This window comes from Ceratotherium simum, chromosome 25 (genome assembly GCF_057802395.1).
Source record: "Ceratotherium simum simum isolate JZ-2026a chromosome 25, ASM5780239v1, whole genome shotgun sequence".
In the NCBI taxonomy this organism is placed as follows: Eukaryota; Metazoa; Chordata; class Mammalia; order Perissodactyla; family Rhinocerotidae; genus Ceratotherium; species Ceratotherium simum.
The window spans coordinates 4,841,305-4,865,614 of NC_141924.1; the positions used below are offsets into that span (position 1 = coordinate 4,841,305).

The 24,310-nt window shown below is 39.9% G+C and overlaps 1 protein-coding gene across 2 annotated transcripts in view; it reads right to left on the bottom strand.

Moving 5' to 3' along the window:
• Positions 1–24,310, bottom strand: part of ATXN10 (ataxin 10) — a 186,043-nt gene that overhangs the window by 146,856 nt on the left and 14,877 nt on the right. For both annotated transcript variants that reach the window (XR_015556327.1, XM_087448747.1), the window contains exons 2-3: positions 13,683–13,874; positions 6,495–6,577 (exon numbers count right to left, since the gene is read on the bottom strand). Coding sequence is in view for 1 of the 2 variants with exons in the window: in XM_087448747.1 (XP_087304873.1) it covers positions 6,495–6,577; positions 13,683–13,874 (275 nt within the window). In the remaining variant the exon portion in view is untranslated. The remainder of the gene's footprint in view (positions 1–6,494; positions 6,578–13,682; positions 13,875–24,310) is intronic.

The window sequence follows — 24,310 nt, forward strand, 5'->3', positions numbered from 1 at the left end:
AAGGAATACTTCACCATAGAGACTGAAACCCTAAAAAAAAAAAAAAAAAAAAAAAAATTCTGGGGATGAAGAACACAAATGAATGAGATAAAAAACAATCTAGAAACCTTAAAAAACAGAGCTGACATTATGGAGGACAGAATCAAGAATTTAGAGGACAGAAATATAGAAATGCTTCAGAATGAAGGAGGAGAGAGAACTAAGACTTAAAAAAAATAAAGAAATTCTTTGAGAAATACCCAACTCAATTAGAAAATGCAACATAAGGATAACAGATACTCCAGAGGGAGAAGGGAGGGAGAAAGGAACAGAGAGCTTATTCAAAGAAATAATAGCTGAGAACTTCCCAAACCTGGGGAAGGAACTGGACTTACAAGTATATGAAGCCAATAGAACTCCTAATTACGTCAATGCAAAAAGATCTTCTCCAAGGCATATAACAGTAAACCTGGCAAAAGTCAGGGACAAAGAAAAAATATTAAGGGCAGCAAGGCAGAAGAAAATAACCTACAAAGGAACCCCAATCAGGCTTTCAGCAGATTTCTCAGCAGAAACCTTACAGGCTAGGAGAGACTGGAATGATATATTCAAAATACTGAAAAGCAAAAACTTTCAGGCAAGAATACCCTACCCAGCAAAACTATCCTTTAGGTACAATGGAGAAATAAAAGCTTTCCCAGATAAACAAAAGCTGAGGGAGTTCATTGCCACTAGACCTCCCTTAAAAGAAATGATCAAGGATGCCCTCATACCTGAAACAAAAAGGCAAAGATTTACAAAGCCTTGAGCAAGAAGATAAACAGACAAACAAAATCAGAAAATTACAGCTGTCTATCAGAACAGGTTAGTAAACACCAGGGAAGAAAAGCATCAAAAATAACTATAAACTCTCATATAAATTACAAACTCACAACACAAAACAGAATAATTTGTGACAACAATAACTTTGAAGGGGAAGAGGAAAGGGAAGGAACCTGCTTAGGCTAATGGAGATAAGAGGCTATCAGAAAATGGATTACCTCATCTATGAGATCTTTTATACAAACCTCATGGTAACCACTAAACAGAAAAATCACAGTACAGACACAAATCATAAATAAAGAGAAAAGTGAGAAAAGCATCACAGAAAACCACCAAACTGAAATGGCAGTCAGAAATACAAGGCAAGAGAAACAAGGGAAATACAGAACAACTGTAAAACAAGAGACAAAATGGCAGTATCAAGCCCTCGTATATCAATAATCACTCTAAATGTACATGGATTGAGTTCTCCAATCAAAAGACACAGAACGGCTGGAGAGATTAAAAAACAGGACCCAAAAATATGCCGCCGCCAGGAAACACATCTCAGCTCTAAAGGCAAACACAGGCTCAGGGTGAAGGGATGGAAGACAATACTCCAAGTAAATGGCAAGCAAAAGAAAGTAGATGTTGCCAACATTATATCAGACAAAGCAGACTTCAAGATAAAAAAAGGCAATGAGAGACAAACAGGGGCACTATATAATGATAAAACGGACATCCCACCAAGAGGACATAACACTTATGAATATATAAGCACCTAACACAGGAGCCCAAAGTATATAAAGCAACTATAAACAGACCTAAAAGGAGAAATTAACAGCAACACAATAACAGCAGGGGACCTCAACACCTCACTTACATCAATAGATGGATCACCCAGACAGAAAATCAAAAAGGAAACAGTGGAGTTAAATGAAAAACTAGACCAGATGTACTTAATAGATATATACAGAACATTTCATCCAAAAACAGCAGAATATACACTCCTCTCAAGTGCACATGGAACATTCTCAAAGATAGACCATATGTTGGGAAACAAGGCAAGCCTCAATAAATTTAAGAACATTGAAATCATATCAAGCATCTTTTCAAGACCACAATGCTATGAAACGAGACATCAACTACAAGAAAAAAGCTGGGAAAGTCACAAATGTGTGGAGACTAAACAGCATGCTACTGAACAACCATTGGATCGATGAAGAAATCAAAGGAGAAATCAAAAAATACCTAGAGACAAAAGAAAATGAAAATACAACATACTAACTCTTATGGGTTGCCACAAAAGCAGTTCTAAGAGGGAAATTCATAGCAATACAGGCCCACCTCAACAAACAAGAAAAATCTCAAATAAGTAATCTTAAACTACACTTAAAAGAACTAGAAAAGGAAGAACAAACAAAACCCAAAGCCAGCCGAAGGGAAGTAATAAAAAATTAGAGGAGAAATAAATGAAATAGAGACCAAAACAACAGTAGAAAGGATCAATGAAACTAAGGGCTGATTCTTTGAGAAGATAAACAAAATTGACAAATCCTTAGCCAGACTAAGAAAAAAAAAGAGAAGGCTCAAATAAATACAATTAGAAATGAAAGAGAAGAAATTACAACAGATACCACAGAAATACAAAGGATTGTAGGAGAATACTATGAAAAACTACATGCTAACAAATTGGATAACCTAGAAGAAACGGATAAATTCTTAGACTCATACAACCTCCCAAAACTGAATCAAGAAGAAACAGAGAATCTGAATAGACCAACCACAAGTAAAGAGACTGAAGCAGTAATCAAAAACCTCCCAAAAAACAAAAGTCCAGGACCAGATGGCTTCTCTGGAGAATTCTACCAAACATTCAAAGAACATTTAATACGAATCTTTCTCAAACTATTCCAAAAAATTGATGAAGACGGAATGCTTCCTAACTCATTCTATGAGGCCAACATCACCCTGATACCAAAATCAGACACGGACAAGACAAAGAAGGAAAATTACAGGCCAATATCACTGAGGAACATAGATGCAAAAATCCTCAACAAAGTATTGGCAAACCAAATACAGCAATACATTAAAAGGAACATACACCATGATCAAGTGGGATTTATACCAGGGACACAGGGACGGTCAATATCTGCAAATCAATCACTGTGATACACTACATTAACAAAATGAGGAATAAAAATCACATGATCATCTCAATAGATGCATTTGACAGGATCCAAGACAAGAGAAAGCATTTGACAAGATCCAACATCCATTTATGATAAAAACTTTCAATAAAATAGGTATAGAAGGAAAGTACCTGAACATAATAGAGGCCATATATGACAAAGCCACAGCCAACATCATACTCAAAGGTGAAAAGCTGAAAGCCATCCCTCTGAGAACAAGAAAAAGACAAGGGTGCGCACTCTCGCCACTCCTATTCAACACAGTACTGGATGTTTTGGCCAGAGCAATTAGGCAAGAAAAAGAAATAAAAGGTATGCAAATTGGAAAGGAAGAAGTGAAACTCGCACTGTTCGCAGATGACATGATCCTATATATAGAAAACTCTAAAGAATCCATCAGAAAACTATTAGAAATAATCAACAACTACAGCTAAGTTGAAGGGTACAAAACCAACTTACAAAAATCAGTTACATTTCTATTTACTAATAACGAACTAGCAGAAACAGAACTCAAGAATACAATCCCATTTACAATCACAACAAAAAGAATAAAGTATCTAGGAATAAATTTAAGCAAGGAGGTGAAAGACTTATAAAATGACTATAAGACATTACTGAAAGAAATTGAAGATGACATAAAGAAATAGAAAGATACTTCATGCTCATGGATTGGAAGAATAAACATAGGTAAAATGTCCATACTACCTAAAGCAATCTACAGATTCAATGCAATCCCAATCAGAATCCCAAGGACATTCTTCACAGAAATAGAACAAAGAATCCTAAAATTTATATGGAACAACAAAAGACCGCAAATAGCAAAGGCAATCCTAAGAAAAAAGAACGAAGCTGGAGGCATCACAAGCCCTGACTTCAAAATATACTACCAAGCTATAGTAACCAAAATAGCATGCTACTGGCACAAAAAGAGACACGCAGATCAATGGAACAGAATTGAAGGCCCAGAAATAAAACCACACATCTATGGACAGCTAATCTTTGACAAAGGAGCCAAGAACATACAATGGAGAAAAGACAGTCTCTTCAGTAAATGGTGTCAGGAAAACTGGACAGCCATGTGCAAAAGAATAAAAGTAGACCATTATCTTACACCATACACAAAAATTAACTCAAAATGGGTTAAAGACTTGAATGTAAGACCTAAAACCATAAAACTCCTAGAAGAAAATATAGGCAGTACACTCTTTGACATCAGTCTTAGCAGCATCTTTTCAAATACCATGTCTACTCAGGCAAGGGAAACAAAAGAAAAAATAAACAAATGGGACTACATCAGACTAAAGAGCTTCTGCAAGGCAAAGGAAACCATGAACAAACAAAAAGACAAGCCCCAAGTGGGAGAAAATATTTGCAAATCATATCAGACAAGGGGTTAATTTCCAAAATATACAAAGAACTCATACAATTCAACAACAAAAAAACAAAAAACCCAATCAAAAAATGAGCAGAGGCCATGAGGAAACGTTTCTCCAAAGATATACAGATGGCCAACAGGCACATGTAAAGATGTTCAACATCACTAATTATTAGGGAAATGCAAATCAAAACTACAATGATATATCACCTTACAGACGTCAGAATGGCTATAATTACCAAGACAAAAAATAACAAATTTTGGAGAGGATGCAGAAAAAAGGGAACCCTCATACACTGCTGATGAGAATGCAAACTGGTGCAGCCACTATGGAAAACAATATGGAGATTTCTCAAAAAATTAAAAATAGAAATACAATCCAGCTATCCCACTACTGGGTATTTATCCAAAGAAGCTGAAATCAACAATTCAAAGAGACCTATACACCCCTATGTTCACTGCAGCATTATTCACAATAGCCAAGACATGGAAGCAACCTAAGTGCCCATCAATTGATGAATAGATAAAGAAGATGTGGTATATCTATACAATGGAATGCTACTCAGCCATTAAAAAAAAAAAAAAGTCCCATTTGCAACAACATGGATGGACCTTGAGGGTATTATGTTAAGCAAAATAAGCCAGACAGAGAAAGACAAACACATGATTTCACTCATATGTGGAAGATAAACACATGGATAAAGAGAACAGATTAGTGATTACCACAGGGGAAGGAGGGGTAAAGGGGCACATATATATGGTGACGGATAAAAATTAGACTATTGGTGGTGAGTATGATGCAGTCTATACAGAAATTGGTAAATAATGTACACCTGAAATTATACAATGTTATAAACCATTATGACCTCAATAAAATAACTGAAAAAAAAAGGAGCATGTTCGCATTCAGACATGCTACCAATCCCCATAAAAAAAAAAAATATTCAAAAACGTCTAGAAAGACGTGGTGCACGGGGTGCACCACCACCCCGTGCAATGTCTGGCTTCTTGGTCTTCAAACTAAGAAGCTTGGGGCTGGCCCCATGGCTTAGCGGTTAAGTGTGCGCACTCTGCTACTGGCGGCCCGGGTTCGGATCCCAGGCGCACACCGACACACTGCTTCTCCGGCCATGCTGAGGCCGCGTCCCACATACAGCAACTAGAAGGATGTGCAACTATGACATACAACTATCTACTGGGGCTTTGGGGGAAAAAAAAGGAGGAGGATTGGCAATAGATGGTAGCTCAGAGCCAGTCTTCCTCAGCAAAAAGAGGAGGATTAGCACGGATGTTAGCTGAGGGCTGATCTTCCTCACAAAAAAAAAAAAAAATTAAGAAGCTTGGTTTAACTCTTCATCCCATATCTACAGCCATTAACAATCAGAGCTAACTTCTCTTTCCATCATACTACATATTTGATTTATTTAACAGATTCAGTATCAGGCTCCCCTCACTGGAATGTCAGCTCCCTGAGGGCAGAGATTTTTGTCTGCTTTGGTCACTGTTCAGATCACATCCAACACCTAGAACAGGGCCTGCTACATCCACAAAGTGATCAATATCATCCATAGTGAAAGACACTGTATTACTTTGCCACCACTGTCATAACAAAATACCACCGAGAACGGTGGCTTAAACAACAGAAATTTATTTTCTCACAGTTTTGGAGGCTACAGTCCAAGATCAAGGTGTCAGCAGGGTTGGTTTCTTCTGAGGCCTCTCTCCTTGGCTTATAGATGGCCGTCTTCTCTCCGTGTCTTCACACGATCATCCCTGTGTGTGTCGTGACCTAATCTCCTCTTCTTATAAGGACACCCATCAGACTGGATTCGGGCCCACTGATATAACCTCATTTTACCTTAATTATCTCTTTAAAGGCTCTATCTCCAAATACAGTCACATTCTGGGGTACTGGGGGTTATGGTTCCAACATGTGAATTTGTGGGACAACACAATTCAACCCACAACAGGAGGAAAGGAAGTTGCTGCAACTTTCTTTTATGCTAATTCTTTAATATCACTAAAGAAGTTTCTCTGTATCATGAAATACAGAACATTTGCGTTAATGAATGATGTAATACTCAAAGTATTGGTTTTTAAACCCTTTTCAAAGATAGAAATAACTCATGAATCATTATGCAAGTTACCTGTCAACAGGGATTCCTGTTCCACTCGAAGTTCACGAAAAAGAAGAATCAAATCAACAGCAACGCCAATTGTATCCAAGTTCCTGCATCAGGTTTTTAAAAAAGATAAAGTTATACACAATCTTTTTCTTAAACCTGCGTTTCAAATGATGATCCAATGAATGGTGCTGAGACTACTGGTTTACAGCTCCTGTGGTAGGCAGAATAATGGTCCTCCAAAGATGTCTACATCATAATCCCCAAAATCTGTGAATATGGTACCTCACATGGCAAAGGGGATCATGAGTAAATTAAGGATGTTGAGAGAGGATTATCCAGGTGGGCCCAATGTAATCACAAAGGTCCTTATAAGAGGAATACACAGGGCCAGGGTCAGGGAAGGAGGCCATGAGCCAAGGAATGCAGGCAGCCTCTAGAAGCTAGAAAAGGCAAGGAAAATGATTCTCCCCTAGAGCCTCCAAAAGGAATGCAACCATGTTGACCCATTTTATTCTGAATTCCAGAACAGTTAAGATAAAATCTGTGTTGTTTTAAGCCACTAAGTTTTTGTTAATTTGTCACAGCAACAATAGGAAACTAATACAAATTTGGGTAGCACAAGTGCGGTGCTGCTATAACAAATACCTAAAAATGTGGAAGTCTCAATGGGCAGAAGCTGAAAAAATTTTGAGGAGCATGACAGAAAAAGCCTATATTGTTTAAAACAGATCGTTGGTAGAAATATGGACATTGAAGGCACTGCTGGCGAGGGCTCAGAAGGAATGAGGAACACATTATTGGAAACTGGAGGAAAGGCCATCCTTTTTATATAGTGGTCAAAGCTTAGCTCAACTGTGTCCTACAGTTATGTGGAAAGCAAAACTTATGAACGATGAACTTGGATGTTAACCTAGCAGATTTCCAAGCAACATGCTGACGGTGAGGCCTGATTAATGCTTGCTGCTTATAGTAAAATTCAAGAGGAAAAAGATAAAGGAAGTAACAGAGAATGAGGTCTTGATGATTTGGGAAATTCTCAGCCTATCCATATTGCAAAAGACGCTAAAACTAAGAGATTTACTGTCAGGAAGGTATGCTCTGGAGAGAAAATCCAAGGCTGTGGACATCCTTTTGGTAGTGCCTTGGAAGGATCAAAAGGTGACAGTACTCCTTCACACAGAGGGCTCTTTGAAGAGACTAAGTGTACGACTAACAGATTCCCTCAATCATCTCAGCAAAATCCAGGAGTAGAGATGGAGTAACCTAGAAAAGGTTTTGGTGGACTCTCCGATCTAATGGTGTGAATCCCCATGACATATATGTGAGACCCACAAGGTTTTTTGAGACTGTCATACCAGCAGAAACTCTGTCAGCTTGGACAAAATGCACTGAGAAAAGATGAAATGAAAGAAGGCAGTCAGACTCCCAAAATCTTACAGGCAGGAAATAGGTTGATAAAATTACTCAGATGTAAACAAGTGCTATCCTTCAAGAAAAAGGAAGGATGACTCTGAGGGGAGGGCCAAGAGCAGAGCCTCAAGCCACAGAGGATTATTCCCAGGCCTCAAAACCTAACTGAGTTTGCCCAACTGGATTTTGAAATTGCTTGGGACCAGTGATTCCTTTTTCCTTCAATTTTCTCTTCTTTTAAAGGGTAACGTCTAAAACTGTTACCCCATGCCTGTCCTACCATTGTGTTTTGTAAGCAGATAATTTGTTTTCTAGTTTCATATGTCCACAGGTAAAGAAGAATTTTGCCCCAGGATGAATCATACCCAAAGTCTTACCCATACGTAATTTAGATGACTAAGATGATGAGATTTGGGGCTTTTTAACTAACGAGACTTAGATGAGAGTTTGGTCTTGAGTTAACACTGTAATGGGTCAAGAATTTGGGAGACCTAGGAATAAAATTAATGTATTTTGCACATAGGATAGACAGGAATATTTAGGGGCCAAAGGGTGGACTGTGGTAGGTAAAATAATAGTCCCTGAAAGATGTCCACATCCTAAACTCTGGAACCTGTGAATATGTTACCTTATACAGCAAAAGAGACGTGGTATAATAAGAAATATATAATAGGTCTTTTTCCCTAGCTCCTGGCAGAGATCCTAAAGCCCTTGAAATTGCCTATGGGAGAGGAGTGTCTTTTGTTATGCACAACAAGCCCCTTTCAACCATACCTGAGTTTATGCTTATGAGGGGACTCTTCTTGGGCCTCCAGATAGCTTCAGGATGGGGGCTGGTTGCCAGAGGAACCAATCATGTGATTAGAGAGCTGGAACTTTTAGCCCCAAGCTCCAACCTCTGGGGAAGGGAAAAGGGCTGGAGACTTGAGTTCAATCACCAATGGCCAATAATTTCAATCATGCTTATGTGATGGAACCTCCATAAAAACTCCTCAATGATGAGTTTGGAAAGCTTCTGTATGGGTTGGTGAACATAACGAAGTGCTGGGAGGATGGCATGCCCAGAGAGAACATGGACACTCTATGCACCCCCCTCACCCCCCACCCCCAACCCCACCCCCGCCGTCCTATGTATCTCTTCCATTTGGCTGTCCCTGAGTTGTATCCTTTATAGTAAACTGGTAACAGTATGTAAAGTGCTTCCCTGAGTCCTGTGAGTTGTTCTATTGAATTATTAGACTTGAGGGCTATTATGGGAACCCCTGAATTTGTAGTCAGCTGGGCAGAAATACAGCCTAGGCATCTCATTTGCAGCTGGTGTCCGTAGTGGGGGAGTCTTGTGGGACTGAATCTTTAAGTTATGGGATCTGATGCCACTAACTCCAGAAAGATTGTGTCTGAATGGAATTGAACTGTTGGACACCCAGCTGATATCGGAAAATCAGAATTCGTCAGAAAACACAAGAGACTTTTTAGATGTGATTAACTTAAAGGTTTTGAGATGGGGAGATTATCTGAGAGGGCCTCACGTAATCATAAGGGTCCTTTATCAGAAGGATGCAGGATGGTCAGAGCTAGAAAAAGAGATTGGAAGACGCTATTGTGTTGTGTTGAAGATAGGAAGATGGAGCCACAAACCAAGGAATACAGGCAGCCTCTGGAAGCCAGAAAAGCAAGGGAATGGATTCTCTACCAGAGACTCCAGAAGGAACCAGCCCTGCTGACACTTTGACTTTAGGTCAGTGAGACTGATTTTGGACTTCTGAGCTCCAGAACTATCAGATAATAAATTTCAGTTGTTTTAAGCCACTAAATTTGCAGTAATTTATTATAGCAGCAAAGGAAACTAATACAGCTCCCTACCTTCTTCACTTCCCCTCAACATAAATCAGAATTAAGCCAAGACGTTCACTCCTAAAGATCAGGGCTGAGGCCGACCCCGTGGCTTAGTGGTTGGGTACGCGCGCTCCACTACTGGCAGCCTGGGTTCGGATCCTGGGCGCGCACCAATGCACCGCTTGTCCCGGCATGCTGAGGCGGCGTCCCACATAGAGCAACTAGAAGGATGTGCAACTATGACATACAACTATCTACTGGGGCTTTGGGGAAAAAATGGAGGAGGACTGGCAATAGATGTAAGCTCGGAGCCAGTCTTCCTCAGCAAAAAGAGGAGGATTGGCATGGATGGGCCAGCCCCGTGGCTTAGCGGTTAAGTGCACGCGCTCCACTGCTGGCAGCCCGGGTTCAGATCCGGGCGCGCACCAACGTACCACTTCTCCGGCCATGCTGAGGCCGCATCCCACATATAGCAACTAGAAGGATGTGCAGCTGTGACATACAACTATCTACTGGGGCTTTGGGGGAAAAATAAATAAATAAAATTATAAAAAGAAAAAAAAAAAAGAGGAGGATTGGCATGGATGTTAGCTCAGGGCTGATCTTCCTCACAAAAAAAAAAAAAAAAAAAGATCAGGGTTGGTATGCACATGGCTAGGGTCTTCTCTCCCTTCCCCAAGGCCAGGCAGTCAGAGAGCCACTGCTCCTGTTCTCTTTATCCATCCATGGGCAAAGTGGCTCAGCACCTGCCTCCCACAAAAGAGGCTGTTCCACCTCTCTTCCTGCTCTTGCCTCTACACATACAAATGGCTACCAGGTAAATGGGACCACTGCCTGTTTCTTTATGGCGAGGTGTTTTGGAAAAAAAAAAAAATCAAAAGAGAAATATAATTTCATGATGTGAAATTTTTTTTTTTTGTGAGGAAGATCAGTCCTGTACTAACACCTGCCAATCCTCCTCTTTTTTTTGCTGAGGAAGACTGGCCCTAGGCTAACCTCCGTGCCCATTTTCCTCCACTTTATATGGGACGCTGCCACAGCATGGCTTGCCAAGCGGTGCGTCAGCAAGCACCCAGGATCCGAACTGGCGAACCCCAGGAGCCACAGCGGAGCGCGTGCACTTAACCACTTGCGCCACCGGGCAGGCCCCCATGATGTGAAAATTTTATGAAATTCAAATTTCAATGTTCACAAATGAAGTTTTATTAGAACATAGCTATGTACATTCATTCACATATTATCTATGGCTGCTTTCATGCTACAATGGAAGAACTGAGAAATTCTAACAGAGATAAGAAAGCCTGAACTATTTATCTGGCTCTTTACAGTAAAAGTATAGTGACCCCCACAATAGGGGTTATATTTACATGCAGAGCTAACTGCTTTGAATAGTTTTCTTTGAGTACTTTCTGAAATTTCATGACTCAGATTGTTTGCTTTGCTGTTTTATACCGTTTCATATATCCTAGCAAAATATAATCCCAGTCCACACAAAGTACAATGTTTGGACAAAAGATGTAAAAATATCTAGGCCTTAATAGCATCACACTTTTTGATTAACTCTTTAATAACTTAAAATAAAACACCAGAAACGTATATATTGGTTGAGATCTGAATCTTGACAGGCTCAGAAATAGTGGCTTTAGTTAAGGTTAGCTTCAAAGTCCTTACTAGAATCTCTGTTATATTTCTAACTAGAAAATGTTTTTTCCAGGAGCTGATACCTAAATGATCAGAATTTTCCTTTAAAATCAACAGTGAAGGGGCCAGCCCAGTGGTGGCGCAGTGGTTAAGTTCACACGCTCTGCTCCAGCAGCTCGGGATTTGCAGGTTCGGATCCCGGGTGTGGACCTGGGCACCACTTATCAAGCTATGCTGTGGCAGGCATCCCACACATAAAGTAGAGGAAGATGGGCATGGATGTTAGCCCAGGGCCAATCTGCCTCAGCAAAAAGAGGACGATTGGCAACAGATGTTAGCTCAGGGCTAATCTTCCTCACACACAAAAAAAAAAAAAACCAGCGAATAATAATACAATCCTAGAAGGTAACAGGCAGAAAAACTAACAGTCTTAAATGTTCATCTTCACTTCAACCCAACCATAAGCTGCATGCAATAAAAAGATCCATAACCACAAAGTACAGCCCTTGCTTTGATGGCCCTGCCAGCAGACAGCTGATATTTTATTTGCCATATTATTTACTTTTGTAATGTTTGAATTTTTATAGTTTATATGTACTACTTTTACACTCAAAAAAGAAAGTAATAAAAATTAATTGTTTTCAAAGAAAGTAATATTATCATAAACATTTAGTGTAGTATCATTTCCGAGGCAAGGGGAGAGACACATGACATTTACTGAGCACACCATGCGCACATTTCACCCAGGTAATCTCATTTAAAACTCACAACAATCCTGTGTGGAAGATATCGCTCATCCTGTTTTAAAGAGGAGAAAACTGGTACTCAGAAAGGTGAAGGCCCTTGCCCAGGGTCACAGGCTGTTTAAAGGATGGCACAGGCACACACAACACGTCAAAGTGTGTCTTGGGGTGGTTATGGCAACTGCTCCTGAGCTCAGCTTTAGAGTCAGATAGTTTAGAATCAGAGACAACATTCCCAGGCTCGATCACTTACTGAAGGAGTGACTCTTGGACAAGTTCTTGAACCTCTCTGAGTCAGTTTCTTCTTTTGTAAAAATGGAAAAATAGTAGCATACTATTTCTTGTGTTTGTTCTAAGGATCAAACAAGATACTGCAAGTCAAGCTCTCGGGACAAAGCCTGGTGCTTAGGGTGGGCTCACCAAATGCCCGCTTCCTTCCCCACGAGGCTGGCAAAGCACAAAGACAAGTTGCCAGCCCACAGTCCAACTTTCTGTTCTAAGGCTCTCCTTTCCCTCCCCCATAACACTAGAGAGCCTCCCTGCCTGGAAAGGGAAAAAATAAACTAGCCTTTGGCCCACTGCTTCTAGCACATAACCAGTTACATTTTTTAAATGTTAACTATTATCATCAAGATTATTATTGTTTCTATCCATTTACCTGCAAATGGATAACATCTTTGGTTTAAATTGAAGTGAGACAACCCTAGCTTTTTTCCCCTTTCCTTTGATCTTAAAAATCTCATTAATCATATCAAAGCCTCAGGTATAAAACTGTCTAGGCAGCAAAGGGAGTCCCTCAAGTTGCTTCTGGACCAGCCCGACTTCACCCATCACAGCAGTGACAGAGAGGCCTGGAGGCTCTGTCTACGTTCAAGTCCAGGAAAGAAAGGGGATCACGCTCTTCATGGCTTCTGATTTCATCTCAAGCAAAAATTTTCAATAAAAAGCAGATTCCATAAAATCAGTTCTGGGAGGAGACAGTACCATGTAAAAGAACAAGAACAGCACTGGGCAATTCTCTTGCTCATCTTTTTAACTACTTTTAAAAATGTGCACATTATAAAATAGGTAAAGTAGAGCCTGCAACTTTATACAATCTTAAGGAAATCCTAAGAGGTCATCTTAGAAATTTACAAAACATGCTCTTTGTTCAAAGTAAACAAAGGATAACTAAAACACCAAAACTAACCAAACATTTATAACTAAGAAAAGTGAGGTCCAGAACTGCATATGCATTTAGGCAGGCAGAATCTAGGATCAAAGAATTAAAATTAAGTTCAAATCCCTGTGCTATGTAGAAAACCAAATACTTCAAAACATACTATAAATACAAATAAGAAACCTAACCAAACCCTAACGTTAAACATGTTGTACCATTATATACTAGTCTAAGAGTCTCCAATGGTAAGACCCGCAGAGTACTTCTCCCCTGGAGATGTAAAGATAGTCTTGTAACAACAATGGATGACACTGTAATGCCAAAACGATTGCTATTGGATAAACCAATATGAAAGAACCAGCATGCACATATACAAAGAAATATAATCAAAGGTATATATGTAACTACAAAGAATACTACCTGATTGAATTTTGGTTCACAGAACACTCTATACAAGCATTTCGGAGACACCTGAAGCATTCTGTTATTAACTGCAGACTGGAAGCCAGATGTTCCACTTGGGACGGATCTCTGCAGGCCAGCTCAACAGCATGAGAAGATTTCTTTAAGATATCCAGGACTCTTTGGAAGATAGTCCTGGGCGCTGTTTCTCTGAAAAAGGATAAAATTGTTACAAACCAGAAAAAAAGAATCTAATTTCCAAATGTCCTGTTCAGAACACTGCTTGTATTTATTTCTGTGGGGAGGTGGGCTAGGCCTGTCTGTTCCAGCTCCTTAATTTACAACACAAAATAAAAGAGCTACACATGTTGAGGCTCAGCCAGGCACTGTTCTTACCAACCTTTACCTGTATTATCTCATCTAATCTTTGCGTTAACCTTATAAAACCAATACTGTCATCTCCACTTTAAAAATAACTGAAGTAGAGAGAAGTTTAAGTAACTTGCCTGTAAGGCTCAGCTAATAACTGGCAGAGCCGCAATTCCAACCGAAACAGTCTGACTTCAGTATTTCCACTCCCAATGACAATCCAAATCCCAATTTAAGGTGACTGTTTATACCTATGGATTTGCCCTAAATCAAAACAGAACATTTATATTTCACGTTCTAGATAGAGAATATAACCATGCTCTCTGTCACCCAATATGTACCTAAAGTACAATTATGAGAAACCTATTCATGAAGGATTGCCTGGGGGGCAAACATACTATCCATTTTCTGGACACAGAGAAGCCACACGTGCTCTGAGCTTATATATATTCAACGACAGAGACTCGGAGCCGGGGGAAAACAGAGAGAGACAGACAGACAGAGGACACTCCAGAGAGAGCACTCTTCCACGAAGAGTGCCTGCCCAGAGGAGAAAATGAACCTGTGGCTGTCCCCCCTGGACATCTCAGTTCCCACACGCCTCTCATGCCAGGAGCACTGCCTGCACTAGCTATCATTACAGAGCTGTGAAGTTAAGAATTTTTTGGTGCAACATGGCACCTAAATGCAAGCCAACTTCCTCATTCTGCGAAACCTCTAAAGAAACAGCACCTCTAAAGAAACAGCAATCTGTTTTACTATTAGGAGGAAAATTGCTATACTGGACAATTTAAGAGATTCTCACAGACTAGTTCTGGCCATATGAATTTTCTCCTTTTGTTCTCGTTGTGGAATCCTCCATTTCACCCCTGGATTAAGCCATACCACCAGGCAGCTGCATATTTATACAGAACTCCTGACACAGAATCACCCCAAGTTACTGTCCTTGCTGAGGGGCTGGTGGAGACACTTTACAAATCTCTCCTTTCCCAGAGCCCAGAGCAGACACTTCTCTCCTTGAGCTTCAGGACATGAGTACTTGTACTGCAAGCGATGGGTTTTTATTGTATGGATAGATAATATAAATCACATTATTTATCATGTTTTCCTCTCTGTCTGGGTGTTTAAGAAGTCTGCAGTCAAATCTATGACCCTCTTTAACACTGTGAATCCCATGGCATGACTTTGAGTACTAACCTTATTTTTCCTATCTGGCTTTTCCCTTCTCTCCAGTTTCTTCCCTGATCCTATTTTATTTAACTGTATTTATTTTTTAAGACACTTCAAATTTGTTTTGGGAAAGAGGCAGAGTGTAAATTAATCAATTGAAAATTGGGAAATCACACATAAAATAATTTGCCGTATCTCCCCCATCAGCCCTCTCTAAATGTGGATCATGAAGCTTTGTCTCAGTGTCTCAGTGACCAAATTCAAAAGTGAAAGTTCAAGGGTACAGCATTAATCGTCCCTCAATAATTGTATTAAACAATTAAGTAGGTAAGCCACTTTCAGTGATGATATGCCATAAAAAGAATATTCACTAACACTCTCAAGATAGTTTTAAAAAGAGTACCAAATAATGCAGACATTAACATGCTAAGAAAATACCCAATAGTTTAAAACATTCTGAAGAATGCCAGGAGTGATCACTATTTCTACAACAAAGAATAAATCTAATTGCATATATCTGCAACACCAGCATAAAGTTTTGATGACATTTATTAATCAATCGTACAGCCAAATAAAAGAACTATACAACTTGAATCATCTACAATAAAGCCTCTTTTTTCCTACTAAGATAGCTAAGAAATGTGTATTTACACCTGTGATAAAGAAGTCACTATAGGCGCCGGCCCGGTGGCATAGTGGTTAAGTTTGTATGCTCCACTTCGGCAGCCCAGGGTTCAGAGGTTCGGATCCCAGGTGTGGACCTAGGCACCACTTATCAAGCCATGCTGTGGCAGGCATCCCACATATAAAGTAGAGGAAGATGGGCACGGATGTTAGCCCAGGGCCAATCTTCGTCAGCAAAAAGAAGAGGGATTGGCAACAGATGTTAGCTCAGGGCTAACCTTCCTCACCAAAAAAAAAAAGAAATCAATATGATTTCTTTCAGTTGGTTCTCTGCAAGCTACGCCGCACATGGGCACCACCTTCCTATGTGAATGGTATTCCCTGATGTCACTCTTTGAAATCCTAACATCTGTTTTACTCAAAACTGATATCTAGCACAGCAAAAGCTTTGGAATCAAACTATGGTAGACTAAACAAGATAAAAGCATTGTTCTTAGGAAAACTGGATAAGTGATACTCCAAACCAATTGATACTCCAACTGGATAACTGATCCTCCAATAGAACAATTAATAAGTCATGAACTATCTGTAAATAATTCCCAAAGTTACATGTTAATTTGTCACATATGCATCATGCCTTTCTCCTTTATTACACTTTTAACCAAAGGAAAAATGTTTCACTGAGCTAAGGCCAATCAAAATATTCCTGAAATACAAATAACTATTAATAGCTACTAAACAGCAATCATGGCAGCATCTATTCAGCACACAATAATTCACATTTGCAGTATAAAGAGAAAATAAATTCGGATTGTGATCACTGTCATTTGCTCTCCCCAGGCTGCACACCCAAGGATTCCTAAAACACTAAGCACTAATGTTCTGTGTCTGCTCAAACATATGCCCTCTACCAGAATGCCCCTTCCACACCATCCCCACCCAACTCTCTGCTGGAAGAATCTTGCGTCTCCTTTTAGGCCTTTTGAAAACTCAGCCCTGGTGAAACTCCTCCTCTACCCCAGGTGAATCAGCTCCCATCTCTATGGTCCACTGGAACTCAGTCCATAAGACTGGAATAACACTTATCCAGATCAGATTATATTCACTTATCCATCTATCTCCCCAGCTAGACTCTAGATCCCGGAAAAATAGAGCCTATAATTTTTTTCTGTGTCTTCAGGGCCCAGAACTGGCATAACACTAACTCTGTTTGTTCAAGTTTAAAACAGTGGTGAGACTACCTGCATACTCAGCGTGGATCTGATTGCTTCACAGACTAGGTATGTAATCCAAACACCTACTGAGCACGTGCCTTAGTCAGGTACTAGGCCTGATGTATGTGAGCAGTGAATTAGTGCACTTTGCAGCAGTAACTGGAAAAAGGGGCATCAGGTCAACTCTTCCATTCTCGTTAAGAAATCCACGTATCTTGAACTCAAAAACTTGAAAAATGGTTACATTTTAAGATGTAGGTATCTTATGATTGATATTTAACAAACTTCTTATTTCTCCTTTCCCACTAAATGATACAATGGATAAGCTTAGGGGGAGAGGGAGGGAAGATGAGCTGTAACCTGATTAACTATATTTTAAACCTCTTGAGAGCAGAGACTATTTCTTAGACATCTGTATCCCTCTATAAAGGCTAAGAGAAAAAAACCCTTTCCTCTAGAGCCATATAATAAATAGCTATAGATTTTATTCACTAACAGTAAACACTATGAAAGCATTTAACTCTCTTCTATACTTCTTTACCTTCTCTATAACCTTGAAAGAAAGCTATTTGGCATTACAGATCCAAAGTAGTCCTAACGAACTCTGTCCACAAATTCTATGTTCACTGTCAAGACAATAGAGCTAAATATGTGTAATGATTAACGACAGTGAAATAGCTAGTAAAGATCAGTCAATCGTTCCTATATTACAAATGTTATTAATAATAAAAATTGCTGTCATTTCTGCTTTAACCAAACTAACACAAAATATTCACAAAGACTTTAAAAGGCTTAGCTACTTCATTCACAGAAGGCAGAAAGTACTTACAAGGACAATTAAAATTCAACCGTTAGACATTCCTATTAGATAGGAATGCATACCCTAAGGACAACGTATAAATGAAATGTTACATTACAGAATGAAAAAAAAGCCTTTGAATTATACAAAAGGTAGAATTTCATTTCCTTCAAGTTTGAACAGATCTGTAGGTTTAATCTTGGCAAGTCCTATTTGAGTAAAATTAAAGAAAACTACCTGTGGTTTTATGTAACAGGTTACCTAGGTCTCATATCCTATAGGTACACATATTTTACAGTTACTTCATCAGGTGGGACCTCCCACTGAAAAGGACACTAAATGCTAGTCACTGTAATGCCACGACTAAGACTTTCATACTTGTTAAAAGATTTATTCTAATACCTTAGATCTAATTAAAAACTGGCATATGTGGTTTAGAGTGGTTTAACCACTGTCACTAAGAAAAACTACTCAAATACACACAAAGTTCAGAGATTAAAATAACAATCACTAGTTGTTATTTAAAACCATAAACTCTGCTTACTGATTTTACTGGGCTGGACTGAACAAAAACAGAAAATAAAAACATTTCTATCTCCTGCCAGAGACAGCCTAGGGCAAAGTTTTGAAATTCATCTTTGCAGACCTCAAAACTCTCCTTTTTGCATTCTTTTCCCCTCTTCTGTCACATCCAGGACTCTCAAGCTGTCCCTGACAGCCCAGACAAATCCATTTTGCAAGGCTGGCAAACTTTTTCTGTAAAAAGGCAGAGAGTAAATATGTTAGGCTTTGAGATCTCTGTCTCAACTTCTGAGTTGAGTAATCTCTGACACACAGAGTAACCTCTGTCACAACTTCTCAACTCTGCCGCTGTAGCGCAAAAGCAGCCATAAGCAACATCTAAACCAATGAACATGGCTGTGTTCTAATAAAACTCTTTTTGTGGACTGAAATTTAAAGTTTATATAATTTTCAAGTGTCACAAAATTTTATTTATTTCTTTTTCACCAACCATTTAAAAATGTAAAAACCATTCTTAACTCAAAGGCCATCAAAAAAAAAAAAAACAAGTAGTGGGTCAGAATTGGCCCACAGACGACAGCTTGGCAACTCTTGCTTTAAAGGGTTCCAAACGTATCCGTTCTCTTCCTATCCCCCAAAAAATCACATGCTTCCCCCTTTCCCATTGTCCTCGCCACAGTCAAAGTACATCTTTCATCAGAACAGACAGAATCTCAAATGCACTACACCAAGTGAAGGAAGCTAACAGAAGGTGAAATTGCACAGAGGTGGAAAAATAAACCATTGGATAGACTGTCCAGAAACAGAACTATGTCTATGGGGAAACTTGATAAATGTCACTAGAGATCTGTACGGGAAGGCTGGACTGTTCTACACCAGGTGCTATAAAAATTGTCATCCTGGGGCCGGTGCGGTGGCGCAAGCGGTTAAGTGCGCGCGCTTCCGCTGCAGCAGCCCAGGGTTCGCCAGTTTTGATCTGGGGCGCACATCCACGCACCGCCTGTCAAGCCATGCTGTGGTGGCGTCCCATATAAAATGGAGGAAGATGGGCATGGACGTTAGCCCAGGGCCAGTCTTCCTCAGCAAAAACAGAGGAGGATTGGCAGATGTTAGCTCAGGGCTGATCTTCCTCACAAAAAAATAAAAATAAAAAAATTGTCATCCATAGGGGAAAAAATCGAATTGCATCCCTACTTATAACTCTACTAAAAAAGTAACTCCAGATGGATTTAGGAATATATGTTAGGCAAAACTATAAAACTTTGGAAGAAAATATATAGAGAATGTCTCTATATTCTTAGGTAGAGACAGATCTGTATATAAGACCTTATTAAAAACCTTATTTAAAAAGTGGGGGGCCAGCCCCATGGCTTAGCGGTTAAGTGCGTGCGCTCCGCTGCTGTCGGCCCAGGTTCGGATCCCGGGCACACACCAACACACCACTTCTCTGGCCATGCTGAGGCAGCGTCCCACGTACAGCAACTGGAAGGATGTGCAACTATGACATACAACTATCTACCGGGGCTTTGGAGCAAAAAAAAAAAAAAAAAAAGGAGGAGGATTGGCAACAGATGTTAGCTCAGAGCCGGTCTTCCTCAGCAAAAAGAGGAGGATTGGCACGGATGTTACCTCAGGGCTGATCTTCCTCATAAAAAAAAACAAAAAGTGGTATTTGAGCATAGCAGTAAAGAAGGTGAGGAAGCAAACTATGCACCTTTCTGGGAGAAGAGCTTGGCTGGAAGGCAACGGCATATCTGGGATGTCACGGGAAAAGCGGAGTGCTAGCTTAGAAGAAGGCCGACAAGGGAATGGAAGTGTACTGTGAGTCAGAGGTAAGACGGAGCCAAACTGCACAGGCTCCGTAGGCCACGAAAGGACTTCAGCTTTTATCCTGATGTGAAGCCATGGAAGGTTCTGACTAGAGGAGTGACATCATCTGACTTTCATTTTTAAAGGATCCCTTTGGCTTCTCTGTAAAGAACTGATCGTAGGGGGAGAAAGAGAAGACTCCAGGAACCAGTTAGGAAGCTATTCTTGGGAAAAAAGTGGCAGCAGCAGAAATGGTAAGCGGAGATCAGATTATGGACAAATTTTGAAGGTAGAGCCCATAAGATCTGATGATAAATTGCTATGAGGGGTATTTTAGAAAGAGGAGTCAAGGATGACTCCTAACTTTGGCCTAAACAATAAACAGACATGCTGTTTACTGAAATGGCAAAGACTGACATGAAGATATTTGGAGGATAGGGGAATCAAGAGTTCAGTTTGAGATTTGTTAAATTTGAGGTGCCTATTAGAAATACAATCGGAAATGTGGAGTAGGCAGATGAACGTACAAGTCTGGAGTTCAGGAGAAAAGTCCAGCTAAAAAAAATGTTACAGTCACCAGCAAATGGAAAGTATTAAAGCCACAAGACTGAATGAGGTCACCACAGGAGTAAGCACAGGTAACCTAGAGAGATAAGAGGTCTCAGGACTGAGCTCTGGGACCTGAGGAAGAACAGCCAATAAGGTAGGAGGAGAATCAGAAGAGGGTAGTGTTCTGGAAGCCAAGTGAAGAAAGTGTTTCAAGGAGAAAGAAGTGATGAACCACATCAAATGCAGCTGATAGGTCAAATAAGATAAGGATTTAAGATGAAGACCACTGGATTTAGCAAGGTGGAATGGGTTCAACAGAAAAGAGAAAATGCAGTAGCTGAATACAAAAAACTCTTCGGAGAAGGGGAGAAGAAAAATGAGATCACGGCTCGGGGAGATGAGGGAGAGATTTTTCTTAGGGTGGGAAAAATTCTAGCAGATCTATAAACTGATGAAATAATCCAAGAGAAAAAGTAAAATTGGTGATTTAACAAAAGGAGGGGGGAAAAAAGAGAATTGTTGGAGGAAAGAATACAAAAGGGAGTGGAATTTAGTGCAGATCTGAGGGGGCCTAGCATTCGGAGCAAAACAGTTCATCCACAGTAACACAAAGGAAGGCAGATTACAGGCACAGACACAGGTAGCTGGGTAGAGAGAGTGATGGGAGTTCCTGGAAATTATCTTCTGGTTGCTCCTATTTTCCAAGTAAAATAGGAAGCTGAGAATGAGGATGAGGGAGAGGCACTGAAGACAAGGAGAACAAAAGGCATAAAACAGTTGACCAAGAAGGCAGGAGATTAAATGAACTAGGGAAATACAGCAGGATTGCCAGGCAGCACTAAATGCCTACCCGAGGTTAGTGATCATCAATTTAAAGAAAGACCAATCATGCTGGCCCGGCAGCACAATGGTTAAGTGCACGCGCTCCGCTTCGGCGGCCCAAGAGTTTGCAGGTTCGCATCCTGGGCGCGCACCGATGCACCGATTGTCAAGTCACGCTATAGAGGTGTCCCACATAAAGTGGAGGAAGATGGGCATGGATGTTAGCCCAAGGCCAGTCTTCCTCGGCAAAAAGAGGAGGACTGGTGTCGGATGTTAGCTCTGGGTTGATGTTCCTCACAAAAAAAAAAAAAAAAATTAAAGAAAGACCAATCATTATGGTTTAAGCTTTTCTCTACCCTTGTTCAGTTATTTGGGTGCAGGCAAAAAGGAAACAGCAAGCTAGATTTAACTAGAGCTGGACTTTTACCAGGAAAGTATAACAAAGTTAAAAGAAGAGGCAAGAGAATTGAGGATGTATGCAGGGAAATGCTTTTATTACTGATCCATAGGTCTAAACTGGATTAAGAAGGGAAATGTGAACGTGAGGAACAAAAAGGACAAAAAGTAGGAAGTCACAGATCAATAGACTGTAGGTCCTGGTGGGGTTGAAGACTTGTTGGAGGAGCGGACCTAGAGAGAAAAGATGAAATGGGTGGCCAGAGTGGGACTCCTGAAATTAAGATTGTGGAGAGAATGCAGCTACAGTTAATGATAAGGCCTGGGTAGCGCATGGCAACGTGTGCTTAGATGGGCTGGAGGTCAAGCTCACTAAAGGACAGAAAGTTAAGGAAATAAAAGGCCAGACTAATGAAAGGATAATCTACACAAATACTGAAATAACCAAGATGTAAGAGAAGAGAATTAATGCAGTTAACAGTGAACTAGAGCTAAATTCCTCAAGGAATGAGGTGGAGTGACCCACAGATCTCTCTTAACAGCCAAAGAGATTATATACGTGGTATACTCTGAGAGTATGAGATGAAAAGTTGGAGAGGTTACGGAGGGAAAAGGTCTGAAAGCAGCAATGACAATCAAGGAGAATACCTATACATCTTCAAGCCAAACAGTACACTAGATACAGGAGAAAACAGCTTCCCACTTTGAAGACCTTCTGGGAAAGGCATGTCCTCAGCCATATTTCAGTGAGATCAAGAAGATGAAAGGAACGTTCAGAGAAGTTGAGGGCATATGTAATTTTGCTGACAGCATATGGGAAGGGTTTTAAAAGCTGAGGAGTCAGAAAAGGATTCATACAAAGCCTTAAAGGAGTCAGGGAATAATAGAAAACCTAGGAGTTTCCCATATAAATTAGAAAATCAGCTTGTGAATTTCCAGCAAAAACCCTGTTGAGATTTTATTTTGAATGGCACTGAAACCACAGATCAATTTGGGGGAGAATTGATGTCTTTACACTTATGGGCTTTCCTATCACGTAGTGGGACATATTACCATTTAAGTTTTCTTTAATGTCTTTTGATAAAGTTTTATAATATTCGCAATGATGATGATAGTCACTAACACTTAAATGGTGCTTATTATGTGCCATGCACTTTTCTAAGCACTATATATATACACTCCTCAATGGCTACAATGAGAGGATCGCTTGCTTACAAATCATCTTAACTCTAATATGACTTCTCTAAGCTTGTGGCCATCAGAAAGGTTGACTCAGCCTAGAGTTAGTCCCAGGGTTCCTTTGACTTGGAGTAAGTGTCCTTGCTCACAGTCCAGTTACCATGCCCTTGGGTCCAAGGACCACTACAAAAGACTAGAAGAATGAAAGACCTAAGAAACGCTCTTCTGAGGGTACTGTTGGTCACAATTCTAACCTTATTTATTTTGATTTGCTGGCTCAAACTTTTTCCTGTCTACTTTGTCCATTTAAGATAATTGAATGTGAGGGGTAGCTCACCCTGACCACATCTGTATTTTGAAGTTGAGTCAGAACACCTTACCAAACAGTTCCATGTGGTATTCCAGCTCACGGCATAGGTAAAAATAAAGGAAATTATCATCACACTCTGAAAAGTTCTTTTTATAGTGTAACTTAATTGATGTTCTCTCTCAACAGAGTTGATCTGAATCATGGTTGAGTCAAGATGCCATATGGCATCCTTAGCTAAACTGACAACTTGTGTGGGTTTTTTGTTTTGTTTCATTTTTTGTTTTTTTGTTTTTCATGCATCAAAGACTCTTTCAGGCCAGAGTTCAGTAATGTTTGGGGAAAACCTATGTGAATGTGTGTATACACACAAATGAATAGGTTTATTTTTGAGTTCTGTAGTATGTTGACCTATAAAGTGCTCAATCTATTCCCTTTCTTCATGAAAGTTAGTCAATATAGTTATACAAGCAATTAGGAATACCAAGACATTTTCTACCTCTTGAAATCATAGTCATCTGTCATAGTTGATAATTTTTCTATACCTTCCCTACTAGAGTCTTTCCTCTATGCTCTCACTTTATATTTAATGACTCAAGAAATATTAAATATTCAAGGAAATAATAAAAATACTATCAAGTGCTCATAATGTGCTATGTCTTAAAGTAGATACTGAGAATACAGAGGTAAATAAGAATCCTGCCCTCATGTTGCTCTCATTCTAGTGGGACTGGTAGGTGATTAAGTGACTCTAATATTCTCCGAGAAGTTCTTTGAAACAGGTAAGCATAGAGCGCCAAAGGGAACAAAGGGCAGAGGCATCTAGAGGGTCAAAGAAGGCTTTCAGTGGGGAGTTAAATGGTAACTAAATCTTGATGGAAAATTA